This window comes from Oncorhynchus kisutch, linkage group LG28, assembly GCF_002021735.2.
Source record: "Oncorhynchus kisutch isolate 150728-3 linkage group LG28, Okis_V2, whole genome shotgun sequence".
Classification (NCBI taxonomy): domain Eukaryota; kingdom Metazoa; phylum Chordata; class Actinopteri; order Salmoniformes; family Salmonidae; genus Oncorhynchus; species Oncorhynchus kisutch.
Window position 1 is genome coordinate 12614516 of NC_034201.2, and position 13490 is coordinate 12628005.

Genomic DNA, 13490 nt, shown 5'->3' on the forward strand with positions numbered 1-13490 from the left:
CAGCTTAGACAGGGCTTAGACTCTAGGGGGTTGAGTGAGGAACAACTGATTCGTAGAAAGTGTCAGTCCTGCTGCCTCCCCAAAACCCATCAGGTTATACTTGAAGGACCTGTTTTAAAAACATGGACTCATTTCAACCTATTCCGTCTCCATTGTGAGTCTGCGTTGAGATAAATTGCCCCAAATAACAACAAGGCCTATTTATAATCAAAATTATAACAATTATGTCAGGCAGACATACAGACTGCTTTAACGGTTTCACTCAGTAACATGATGGAGGAAAAAGTTACTGATCAAGCAGACAGACAAGGTATTGCAGACTGTCTGTAATTCGCCCAATTGGCGTTAGATCTGATCTTACCACATCTCTGGCAGCTCTGGGTAAGTCGTAATGGTCAAGGCTACACGTTTACTGGGGACACAGGGGCCTTTGACCAGCCAAACTGTGGTGCATCAGCCAGGTGATGGTCCAAAGTACATTTCAGCTTCTGCATAATGAGTAGGACAGTCAGGTGTGGGTGGGGATCCAGTTGCAAAAGGGAAATCTCCTGTACCATGTCCCAACTCCCTCATTTTATTTCAATGGGAATCTATAGCTGCTCATTAGGTGCAACAACAACCGTTTTTAATCATTGGGGGGCAACTATTGAGATAATGAGAGTTTATTTAACAAAAATAATCCAGCCTACATTAGAGCTTGATTTGTTCTTTTAAAGGGAAAAGAAACACATATTGCCTGTTGTTCTGAAGTAAAAGTAAAAGTTGTTCAAAATATATATCGCAAAGTTAAGTACAGATAACCCCAAAAAACGACTTAAGTAGTAGTTTAAAGTATTTTTTACTTCAGTACTTTACGCCACTGCTAAATGGTGTGTATGTTGTTATGCAATGTCTTGTACTTGGTATGGTTCCTGGTACGTTACCCTGTGTTTTTTATTTTATTTTTGTTAAATCAGAAAAGTCTGGAAACTACTGTATGATCAGAAATGACTCTGCCAGCCTGCCAGGGAGGATAGGTTTGTACAGATCAGGCCATACTGGACCAAACACGTGGGATGGTAGAAATGTTTTCTTATTGGGCACACCTCCTCCCAGTCAATTCCAGCTTTGGCTCTTTCTGCCCGCCTCGGATATTTTCGGGCAATCCGATTGGCCCGCTACTGCAACACAGCCAAGGTCAGAGGTGAATGGCCAAACGTAACCCATCTTCGCATCATACCACTCCCTACTGTCAAATGCGTCTCTTGTAGTCACATTAGCTCATCAAAATGTGTTTTTTGTCATCACCGGTTGGAAAGACATGTCTGAAACCAACGTGAATTAAATAAGTCACCACCAATCCTTTGGGATCAACGACTCAGGATTGCTTGTCGGTTTATTTCTCACGGTGAGTACTGAGTCTTAACCGTTAGCTTGCTAGCATAGCTAGGTGATGAGCTAATTAGCTACACTGACTGTATGTTACAGTAACGTTAGCAGACCGGTATCTTGCTAGCTAGCTGCCAGACACCTCGCATGCTGTTGTAAATAACTTAGCCAACGTTAACAAGATACCGGTCTGTCTTTCTAGCTAACTACCTAGATAGCCAGAAACGACTTGTGAAACCTCCCTGCTCATTCACATCGACTAGGGTTGTAATTGAGACTAACGAGTGTTTATTTATTTATATGGTTAGCCATAACGCGACACAACACTACTAGTATGATTTGATTTAACTTGCCTGTTCGATATATTCGACATTAGATTCCCATCCATAAGATAAACCAGTTTTGGACCAGGGTGCGGGGCGACATTTGTTTCCTATCATTATCATTAGAGCCTATCATTATCATGTGGGGTACGTCTATGTTCAGTACTGTTCTCTTACGTTATGTCTGCATTGTTGGGCTTGTTTTTCAGGTCCAGCAAGCAGCTAAAACTAATGCTGGCAAGGTGTGTCTGTCTTGTTCTGGTTTCTCTGCTCGTGCACAGTTGTAGTTTAAGAAAATTATTCCCTCGCAAAGACTAGCAAACATCGATGCAGACCATGCCTTTCAAACCAGTGGTTTTGGATTGGAGTTTGTTGTAACTGTATGTGTGTGTATGTATAAATAAACAAATATATATTACAGTCACAGTAAGCATTTTATTTAAGGAGGATGGGGAGGTAATGCCCTCTGTACCATTATTTTGCAATGTCTTGCAATATGAATGCAGGGTCAACATCATTTTTGTGCAACTCCTCTCACTGATGCAATCTGACAAACAGCAGCCAATGCCAGGACGGCCTGGTGTCATCACGCTGTGGCCCTGACTTACTTGAGGACTCGGCTGTATCTCCAGCTTTATAAATACTTGTGGTTTTGACTCTCCTCATCCACTCCTTTCCCTCCACAGTGTTCGCAGCCTGCCAACGTGGTGACGGTCCAGCTATGGCACAGCAGGATGCGCCTGCCAATAAGGCTGCTGCCCCGAACCTTGCTGCGCTGCACTCCAACTTCATCATCGGCTCTGTGTCGGAGGAGAACTCTGAGGATGAGATCCTGGGAAAGCCAGACCTGACACTGGGACTGGAGGAGAAGGAGCGCTCCATATCCCCCACTTCTAGCCTCAGCTCAGAGAACAGCACCTATGAGATGGGCTTCGACCACATCGACGGCCCCCAGATGAGGTCAGAACCTGGGCTTTTCTCTCTGGTTTGTGTTCCCTGAGCCTCTGTTTGTGTTGTGTATCCAGGCATGGCATCCACAGAGAGGTGTTTAATCATAGCATCTATACTGAGGTTACCAGTATCTCAATGCATTATACAAAATGGTACTGCACAGTTTTTATTGACTAATCAATCTGGCTCCAGTTGTATGGGATGGAGAAACCTCCAATACAGATATCAGATGAGTCTGGAGGGGAGTATTCTGGAATGGCAGCAGCAGGAGAACACTGGGTACAGTGATCTCCCCCTGGCGGGCCTCCCTCACTTCTCTGCTGTGGGTGGTGTGTGTGAAAAACGTGGCCAGGCCAGCTTCACACCATGCCTGCTTGCTATAGAGGAGCTGTGTGTTCTGGATGGACTGCCCTCCCTGTTGCTGTCCCATTGCCAACAACCTCAGCTCTGAGCCCTGAGCTCTCCCTGGAGCCTGTCCTCACCAGCTCTCCTTTGTATTCGGTGGCTCTTTTTACAGCCACTGGGACGAGGCTCTAGAGAATGGACATTGTGAATGCAGATGTGTGGCGATACATAAGACTTGATTTGTATGAATAACTGGCAGATATGGTGCTGGCCAGAAGAATATGTCAACATTTGTACACATACAGTAGGCTCAGGCTATTAATTTAGAATGGTGTTCAGATTTGTTTCTCAGTCTTTCTTGTTTGCGAACTCTGTGTTTCGTGTGTGGACTATTCTAGTGAGTTTTGGTTCAACTATATGCCTGCCACAAGTCTGGGCTGTTGTTGGAATTGAATAGTTGTAACAGACTGACGTGAGAGTCAGGCCTACTACAGTCAGTCTAGCAGTAGGGCTTTAGTGTTGTGGTGGGCCAGGACACTGACGAAGAAGTAAATATCTGTCTCCCAATTCCACTCACGCTGCTGTTCACCTGTCAGCTACGTCTTTCAACACACACTTTCCAAAGCCATGATTGGAAAATAGCTGTGTACAGTACACACTCTTATATTCGCTTATGGGGCGATCATTCAGTGGCATGATAGAAAAAACTTGATATCTGAATCACATTCCAATAGTTGAGTATAACCAAACATCATGCTCAGGTATTTACCTCCAGTCTATATGGGATTGTCTGAGGTTGCAGGCTGTTACGATGTGCCTTTCTGGCAGAGATAGAGGGGAAGGTTTTTCTTGATCCTCTTTTAGCACCTCACGTTTTAAGTGATTAGTTTCACAGCTCTCTACAGCTGACCTGTCCTGTGTGCTTGAGTATGTGATGGGGAGTGTGAGGGTTGATGATGAAACCGGAATTACTGGCAGAGGCAGAGCCCACAGCTCTCTCCCATAGGACAAGGGGGAGCACAGGTGATGGGGAAGTGCCGTTCTCTGGGGCTTCATTTGGAGGCTTCTGTCTGTGTCTCTGTAGCATGCCATCTTGATGCAACAGTGCAGTGTCAGGCCACAGCAGCCGGCCGAACACACACTAAGGGGCTCTGTCCCTGACACACCCTTCTGGGTGACTGGATCCATCCTCCCACTGGCTCTCTCTGAGGGTGGAACCTAGTTTAGGTGCCCTATTTTTTTCCCCCTGAGGAAACACTTGCAGGTTGCCCTAGCCTGTTGATAACAATTAGAGAACATGTAATCTTCTCCCCAGGGCAGATGCCTACTCAGTTAGAGACAAGGACATTGATTTAAAGTATTATTCTTTTTTACTGTAGGTAGAGTAGACTGTTTACATTGATCCATGATGGTTCTCTCCCTTGATGTGACCATTAGAGCACCAGTTTTAGTAAGCAGTTATGTTTTGAGGAGGAAAATGTTCTGCCCTGGCAGTCTAATCAGTCTAATCTAATCACAGTAGCTCTCTTATCATCGCAGCTTTGTTATTTTTTTGTGTTAGGTTGGACCTACCCAACATTTTCCAGGTATTGTCTTGTTACTAAACGTATCCAGAGTATTTTCAGATTTCTTTATCAACAGTGTAAGATTTGGATTCAGTCTTGTCAGGAGAACTGTTGTGTACTCAACTTTGGTCTAATCATTTTGCCATTATTCAGGCTGTATCACAACCGGCTGTGATTGGGAGTCCCATAGGGCGGCGCACAATTGGCCCAGCGCCGCCCGGGTTAGGGTTTGGACGGGGTAGGCAGTCCATTGTAAATAAGAATTTGTTCTCAACTGACTTGCCTAGTTAAATAAAGGTTAAATAAAAAATGTATACAATTATCTCAACTGTTCCCTTTCAATTTCTACTGTGGTTTTTATATTTCCTCTGTAAGAAACATTTAAATGTAGCCCTATCCATTTAGGCCAATTCCCAGGAGTGTGAAGGGTCAAAAGACAGCTGAAAGCTCAGTCAGCCTACAAGGTCGACAAAGATCTCGTTTGGTGTTTTTCCTGGCCGAGGAAAGCTTACGCTTAAATTAGACTTGGTGTAAAAAGACGCTGCCACAGCGCTCCACACGCACTTGCTGATGGCACGGCTGGTGTACCATCTCTGATGGATCACAGTGACTGTTTCACCAGCGCTGGTCTTGAGTAGAGGTCGACCGACTATGATTTTTCAATGCCGATACCGATTATTGGAGGACCAAAAGAGCCGATGCCGATTAATCGGCCGATTAATCGGCCGATTAATTTTTTTGTAATAATGACAATTACAACTACTGAATGAACACTTATTTTAACTTAATATAATACATCAATTTAGCCTCAAATAAATAATGAAAAATGTTAAATTTGGTTTAAATCATGCGAAAACAAAGTGTTGGAGAAGAAAGTAAAAGTGCAATATGTGCTATGTAAGAAAGCTAACGTTTAAGTTCCTTGCTCAGAACATGAGAACATATGAAAGTTGGTGGTTCCTTTTAACATGAGACTTCAATATTCCAAGGTAAGAGGTTTTAGGTTGTAGTTAATATAGTATTTATAGGACTATTTCCCTCTATACCATTTGTATTTCATATTCCTTTGACTATTGGATGTTCTTATAGGCACTATAGTATTGCCAGTGTAACAGTATAGCTTCCGTCCCTTTCCTCCCCCCTACCTGGGCTCGAACCAGGAACACATCGACAACAGCCACACTCGAAGCATCGTTACCCATCGCTCCACAAAAGCCGCGGCCCTTGCAGAGCAAGGGGAATAATTACTCCAAGTCTCAGAGCGAGTTACGTTTGAAACGCTATTAGCGCACACCCAGCTAACTAGCTAGCCATTTCACATCGGTTACACCAGCCATTAGGCTGATAAGCTTGAAGTTATAAACAGCACTGTGCTTGCGAAGAGCTGGTGGAAAATACCGATTTGTTATGAAAACTTGAAATCGGGAATTCCGATTAATCGGTCGACCTCTAGTCTTGAGCAACGAGTGCGCTCTGCTTACACTATGTGTCAAGTGTAGTTTGGGCCGTTAACCTTATGCTTGTTGTGTATGTTGACTGTAGCATGAACTTTCACGTCTTCTTATAATAGAAGTTATTATGGATGAATGTAAAATAATATGTTGATGACAAATGCTGGGGGATCGTGAACCGCCCCCCACCAACCTTACACTACGGTGTTCTCTTCATGCTGAAGTAATTTCAGTTGTTCACACAGACCGAGCATGTCTGGGCTGCACCTGGTCAAGCAGGGCCGAGACCGGCGTCGCATCGACCTGCAGAGAGATTTCACCGTGGCCTCCCCCGCTGAGTTTGTTACCCGCTTTGGTGGGAATAAGGTCATCGAGAAGGTAAGGCCAGGGCTTCTTTAGCTTCTAGGGCCTGGTTTTACCACATATTTGACATGCAGTCATTTCAGAGGCTAGTCCCCTGCTCACATCTCTTCCCATCTCAGGTCCTCATTGCCAACAACGGCATCGCAGCGGTCAAATGCATGCGCTCCATCCGCCGCTGGGCTTACGAGATGTTTCGCAACGAGCGCGCCATCCGCTTTGTCGTCATGGTAACCCCTGAGGACCTGAAGGCCAACGCAGGTGAGCTTTACATTACGGTATCATCACAACTAGTAGCAGCGGAGTAACCGTTGTCTCTCTATTCTCTACCCAGCCTCTCTAACTCTGCTTAGTGACCCAGACAGAAACAGGACAAAGCTCCAGACAGTCTGATGTGTTTAAACAAGCAAACCCACTTAGGCTTCCAAGAGTAGACCAGAGCAGGATGTCTGTTGGTTTAAACCTGCACTGCACTGAACAGGCAACTCTGACCTAGTTCAGCAGAAAGGGCTTTGTCTGATTGTGTAGAAAAGAATGGCTTTCTCCAAATGCTATCATGTGTAAATGGTTTGACACTGGTGGTGATGTTTTAGATGATAGCAAGCTAATATTTAGAGACGAAAGATGAGATGAAATGTTGGACTGTTATACATGCTATTTTATGGGCAGCGCAGAGCTAAACGGTTTTCACCCCATTATCTTCTACAGAGTACATAAAGATGGCCGACCACTATGTGCCTGTGCCAGGAGGGACCAATAACAACAACTATGCCAACGTGGAGCTCATTCTGGACATTGCCAAGCGTATACCTGTGCAGGTACTCCTAAACATCCATTTATTTAGGCCTAGAGTAGACTTTCTTCTAAATAGTGATTGAACTCTCTTGTATAACCTTTATTTGAACTGGTTGTGTTTGTAATGATTTCTCCAGGCTGTATGGGCTGGGTGGGGTCACGCCTCAGAGAATCCCAAACTGCCAGAGCTGCTCATGAAGAATGGCATTGCCTTCATGGGTAAGACTGTGTTTCCTACCATCTCCTCTCTACTGAGTCTTCCAGCCACACGCAGAGCCATGGATACTGCTTTTAGCCCTTCTGTCCTGTAAGATGATGTGTTCTGTGCCTACTTCCAGGTCCTCCTAGCCAGGCCATGTGGGCATTAGGGGACAAGATCGCTTCATCCATCGTGGCTCAGACAGCTGGCATCCCAACCCTGCCCTGGAGTGGAGCAGGTATGTCTGTACCGTTGAATTCACTGGATGGCTCTGAAGTAAGTGTGTTGTCAGAGACTGATCCCATGGTGTGTGTGTGTGTGTGTGTGTCTGTCTCAGGGCTAACAGTAGAGTGGTCAGAGAGTGACCAGAAGAAGAGGATCATCAACGTTCCCCCCGATCTGTATGAGCTGGGCTGCATCCATGATGTGGAGGCAGGACTGAAGGCTGCGGAGGTGGTGGGCTACCCCGTGATGGTGAAGGCCTCCGAGGGAGGTGGAGGAAAGGGCATCCGCAAAGTCAACTGTGCTGATGACTTCCCCAACCTCTTCAGACAGGTGAGGTCCAGTCTAATTCCAGTATCACTGTATGGTTATGATGGGCTGAAAGACATGTTCAGTATGATTTTGATTCTGAATAACCCATCGTGCTCCCTTCTCCTTGGCTCCCCAGGTCCAGACAGAGGTTCCGGGCTCACCCATCTTCGTGATGCAGCTGGCCAAACATGCTCGTCACCTGGAGGTCCAGCTCCTGGCCGACCAGTACGGCAACGCCATCTCCCTGTTCGGCAGGGACTGCTCCGTACAGCGGCGACACCAGAAGATCATAGAGGAGGCGCCCGCCACCATCTCCACCTCAGACGTGTTTGAGGACATGGAGAGGGTATGTCACAATTTGTGTTATTGGACGGAGACATTACCATTGAGAGGAGCCATGTCAATGTGTTGAAATTTGAGAGGGACTGTGGCCAGATGAACTCCGGGTTGTGACTGTGTGTCTGTTCCTCACTCCTCAGTGTGCGGTGAAACTGGCTAAGATGGTGGGCTACGTCAGTGCTGGCACAGTGGAGTATCTCTACAGCCAAGATGGCAGCTTCTACTTCCTAGAACTCAACCCTCGTCTGCAGGTGGAGCACCCCTGCACTGAGATGGTGGCCGACGTCAACCTGCCTGCTGCACAGCTGCAGGTCAGTTTCAGCAACAGTGTGTGTCCAGCTCCTATTCAGTCTGTGTCGTACGTCTCTGTTGTGTAGGTACACCTCACTGCTCTCGACAGTTAGTTTCATCCCGGGCCTCTGTCTCCATGGTAACTGGTTAGGTTGGAGTGAGCTAATGTACAGAAACATGAAAAATCAACCCCTCCCTCCTCCTCCTCCTCACCACCCTTCTGGGGGTGTTCCAGACACCTCCAGCATCAGTCGTGGTGGTGGGTCACGTGTCCACTCAGCAGTATGTTGGTCAGTGGTGGGTCACGTGTCCACTCAGCAGTATGTAGGTCAGTGGTGGGCGTTCAAGCTGAAGGACAGACCAACAGAGCTGCTGCTGAAGATGGCAGTCGTCTGTCTGTGCTGTAGGGGAGGGATATACCCTGTCTGTCCACCTATCCCCACGTTGACACTGTCTAATCTCACTGGGCAGGAAGGGGCAGACGGACAACAGTGGGATACAACAAGCTGTGATTCCTCTCAGTGAGATAAACAAAGGTTTCTCAAAAGCATCTTAAAGGTCCAGTGCAGTCAAAAATGTGATTTCCTGTGTTTTTATATATATTTCACTGAGGTTTGAATAATACTGTGAAATTGTGAAAATTATGATAATGCCCTTTTTTTGGGCTCCCGAGTGGTGCAGCGGTCTAAGGCACTGCAGCTCAATGCTAGAGGTGTCACTACAGACCCTGGTTCGATTCCAGGCTGTATCACAACTGGCCATGATTGGGTGTCCCATAGGGCGGCGCACAATTGGCCCTGCATCATCCGGGTTAGGGTTTGGCCGGGGTGGGCTGTCATTGTAAAAAATAATTTGTTCTTAACTGACTTGCCTGGTTAAATAAATAAATAAAATAAAATAGTGTAAGAGCTGTTTTGAAATTTGAGCCATTTTTAGTAGGATGGAGTTTTGGCCTGCCTGGTGATAACACCAGGTGGTTGATTAGTTAATAGAGCCCGAAGAAAGAGTTCCAAACCTCACTGCCAATAACAGCTAGCTAAATTCATTCTTGAGAAATTGCTCTTTGCTAAGAAGCTAATTTAGTTTAGACCATTTTAATTGAAAACAATCACAGTAAGGTACTTAATTGTCACCCATAAATGATTTGATATTGAGATAAAAACGGCTGCATTGGCCCTTTTTAAAGGCTAAGTTTGTTAGAACCTTCGTAGGAGCGTTGTTAAATCTCAGAGCTCTTTCCCAAAACCATCATCACTAAAGTTTACCAACTGCCTCAGCTTTTCTACGAGTGGTCTAAGTGCGTCGATAGTTTTGTAATCATTTTTGTTTTGCGTCACTTTGTACAAAGATCTCCGCTGAACATAGACAGAAAAACATCTGTAACCGCTGATAACTTCAGAACAAAGTTGACTACAAATACAAAGTTGCTCCACGATAAATGCCACTGTCTTTGCTGTTGTTACAAACAAACGAAAGATGAAAAGGTGCTTCGAATGAACCGAGTACAGTATAGGCTACATGGGCCTATGTACACTAAAACATTAAGAACACCTGCTCTTTCCATGACAAACTGACCGACAGGGATGCTGTTGAATCCAGGTGAACTCTATGATCCCTTATTGATGTCACTTGTTAAATCCACTTCAATCAGTGTAGATGAGGGGGAGGAAACAGGTTAAAGAATGATTTTTAAGCCTTGAGACAATTGAGACATGGATTGTGTATGTGTGCCATTCAGAGGGTGAATGGGCAAGACAAAAGATTTAAGTGCCTTTGAACAGGGTATGGTAGTAGGTGCCAGGCGCACCAGTTTGTGTCAAGAACAGCAACACTGCTGGGTTTTCCACGCTCAACAGTTTCCCATGTGTATCAAGAATGGTCCACGCCCCAAAGGGACATCCAGCCAACGTGACACAACTGTGGGAAACATTGGAGTCGACATGGGCCATTCATCGTCAGTATCGACACATGGTTTAACGACACACTTAGCAAACGTTCTCTCTGCGTGGTGTTCTGGGGAAAGCATGTCACAACTTCTGCCTTAGGAACGATGATGCATCATTAAAACACTCTTAAGCCTAAGTTCCATCGCTCTCGGGAAACTGGGCCCTGGCCAGGAAGAAGAGAGAGTTAATAACCGGGTTCTAAGTGAGAGTGAAATATCATTCAAGACCCAATGTTTTTCTGTAGTCAGCCAATTAAAACCCTAGCAGCCATTTTTTATTCTTAGATTTTTTATCAGCTTTAATATTTCAGATTGTAGCTTCCATCAATGTAATTGTCTGCATCATTTCCCATCCCCATATATTTTTGGGTAAATATACATTGCCAAGAGTGCGCAAAGCTGTCATCAAAAGGGTGGCTATTTGAAGAATCTCAAATATAACATATATTTAGATTTGTTTAACACTTCTTTGTTTACTACATGATTCCATATGTGTTATTTCATAGTTTTGATGTCTTCACTATTATTCTACAATGTAGAAAATAATAACAAGATTCAACAACTGAGACATATTTAACAAGTTCCACAGACATGTGACTAACAGAAATTGAATAATGTGTCCCTGAACAAAGGGGGCCATAATCAAAAGTAACAGTCAGTATCTGGTGTGGCCCCAACTGCAATGCATCTCCTCCTCGTGGACTGCATCATATTTGCCAGTTCTTGCTGTGAGATGTTACCCCACTCTTCCACTAAGGCAGCTGCAAGTTTCTGGACATTTCTGGGGGGGAATGGCTGTAGCACTCACCCTCCAATCCAACAGGTCCCAGACATGCTCAATGGGATTGAGATCTGAGCTATTCGCTGGCCATGACAAAACACTGACATTCCTGTCTTGCAGGAAATCACGCACAGAACGAGCAGTATGGCTGGTGGCATTGTCATGCTGGAGAGGGTCATGTCAGGATGAGCCTGCAGGAAGGGTACCACATGAGGGAGGAGGATGTCTTCCCTGTAACGCACAGCATTGAGATTGCCTGTAATGACAACCAGCTCAGTTCGATGATGCTGTGACACACCGCCCCAGACCATGATGGACCCTCCGCCTCCAAATCGATCCCACTACAGAGTACAGGCCTTGGTGTAATGCTCATTCCTTTGACATTAAACGCGAATCCGACCATCACCCCTGATGAGACACAACCGCAACTCGTCGGTGAAGAGCACTTTTTGCCAGTCCTGTCTGGTCCCGCGATGGTGGGTTTGTGCCCATAGGCGATGTTGTTGCCGGTGATGTCTGGTGAGGATCTGCCTTACAACAGGCCTACAAGCCCTCGGTCCAGCCTCTCTCAGCCTATTGCGGACAGTCTGAGCACTGATGGAGGGATTGTGCATTTCTGGTGTAACTCGGGCAGTTGTTGCCATGTCCCGCAGATGTGATGTTCGGATGTACCAATCCTGTGCAGTTGTTGTTACACGTGGTCTGCCACTGAGAGGATGATCAGTCTCTCTGTAGCGCTGTCTTGGGCATCTCACTGTACGGACATTGCAATTTATTGCTCTGGCCACATTTGCAGTCCTCATGCCTCCTTGTAGCATGCCTAAGGCACGTTCACACCGATGAGCAGGGACCCTGGGCATCTTTCTTTTGTTGTTTTTCAGAGTCCGTAGAAAAGCCTCTTTAGTGTCCTAAGTTTTCATAACTGTGACCTTAATTGCCTTCCGTCTGTAAGCTGTTAGTGTCTTAATGACAGGTGCATGTTCATGAATTGTTTATGGTTCATTGAACAAGCATGGGAAACAGTGTTTAAACCCTTTACAATGATTTTTACTAATTATTTTTGAAAGACAGGGTCCTGAAAAAGGGCCATTTATTTTTGTTTGTTTGTGTGTGTGCCTAGCTATCCATCTTTTTTTAAATTTTATATATATATATTTTCCTCTTACCCTACCGCCCAATAATTGGACTAAACGAATGGCCAACAACACTACGGCATCTTCTTCCAGTTTATACATACTATATACATTTTACAGGCACAGTATATTTTACAATAGTTATCTTTGTTTGTTTTTAATCCCACCCTTAACACATTTTATTATTATTCAGTATTGCCAGGAAATGAAAGGCTGTTAGTGAAGATTCAAACTTTAAGCACATTCTTGACTTGAATTATAGGATAAACATTGGACCAGAAGTACATTAGTGAATTTTATAATTATTTCAAAGACCCATTCGTTTAACAGGAACTTCCTTCTACTACAGACCGGAACTGTTTCTTCTTCCTCAGATTTCCATGGGGATTCCCCTGCACCGTATCAAGGACATCAGATTGATGTATGGTGTCCAGCCCTGGGGAGACTCTATGATTGACTTTGAGGGTCTGTCCACGGCCCCCTCCCCACGGGGACATGTCATCGCTGCCCGCATCACCAGTGAGAACCCTGATGAGGGTTTCAAGCCTAGCTCGGGCACAGTGCAGGAGCTGAACTTCCGCAGTAACAAGAATGTGTGGGGATACTTCAGTGTGGCCGCGGCCGGAGGCCTGCATGAGTTTGCAGACTCCCAGTTTGGCCACTGCTTCTCCTGGGGAGAGAACCGAGAGGAGGCCATCTCGTGAGTACACACACTAGGGAAAAAATCATGTGAAGTTCATTGTGTTTTGTGTGTGTTGTCAGTGAAACCCACCTCTCCTGTGTGTGTTCAGTAACATGGTGGTGGCCCTGAAGGAGTTGTCGATCAGAGGAGACTTCAGGACCACAGTGGAGTACCTTATCAAGCTGCTGGAGACTGAGAGCTTCCAGCACAACACCATCGACACAGGCTGGCTGGACAGGCTCATCTCAGAGAAGATGCAGGCAGAGCGTCCTGACACCATGCTGGGCATAGTGAGCGGGGCTCTCCACGTGGCTGACGTCAACCTGAGGAATAGTGTCTCCAACTTCCTGCACTCTCTAGAAAGGTCAACACTATTTTAAAGATTTTAAGAACACACACACACACACACACCGTCTCACTCTCCTCTC

General features: G+C 45.5%; 1 protein-coding gene across 14 annotated transcripts in view; it reads left to right on the forward strand.

The window, feature by feature from the left end:
• Positions 1–1187: 1187 nt before the first annotated feature.
• Positions 1188–13490, forward strand: part of LOC109872424 (acetyl-CoA carboxylase) — a 47680-nt gene continuing 35377 nt past the window's right edge. For 5 of the 14 annotated variants that reach the window (XM_031808585.1, XM_031808584.1, XM_031808586.1 and 2 more), the window contains exons 1-12: positions 1189–1387; positions 2378–2651; positions 6228–6381; positions 6486–6624; positions 7072–7181; positions 7296–7377; positions 7497–7595; positions 7695–7912; positions 8028–8237; positions 8371–8541; positions 12755–13080; positions 13172–13426. In XM_031808585.1, the coding sequence (XP_031664445.1) occupies positions 2413–2651; positions 6228–6381; positions 6486–6624; positions 7072–7181; positions 7296–7377; positions 7497–7595; positions 7695–7912; positions 8028–8237; positions 8371–8541; positions 12755–13080; positions 13172–13426 (2003 nt within the window). In that variant the 5' untranslated portion in view covers positions 1189–1387; positions 2378–2412. Of the gene's footprint in view, positions 1388–2377; positions 2652–6227; positions 6382–6485; positions 6625–7071; positions 7182–7295; positions 7378–7496; positions 7596–7694; positions 7913–8027; positions 8238–8370; positions 8542–12754; positions 13081–13171; positions 13427–13490 lie in introns of all 14 variants that reach the window. The other 9 variants (XM_031808590.1, XM_031808593.1, XM_031808592.1 and 6 more) reach the window with 6 other exon arrangements.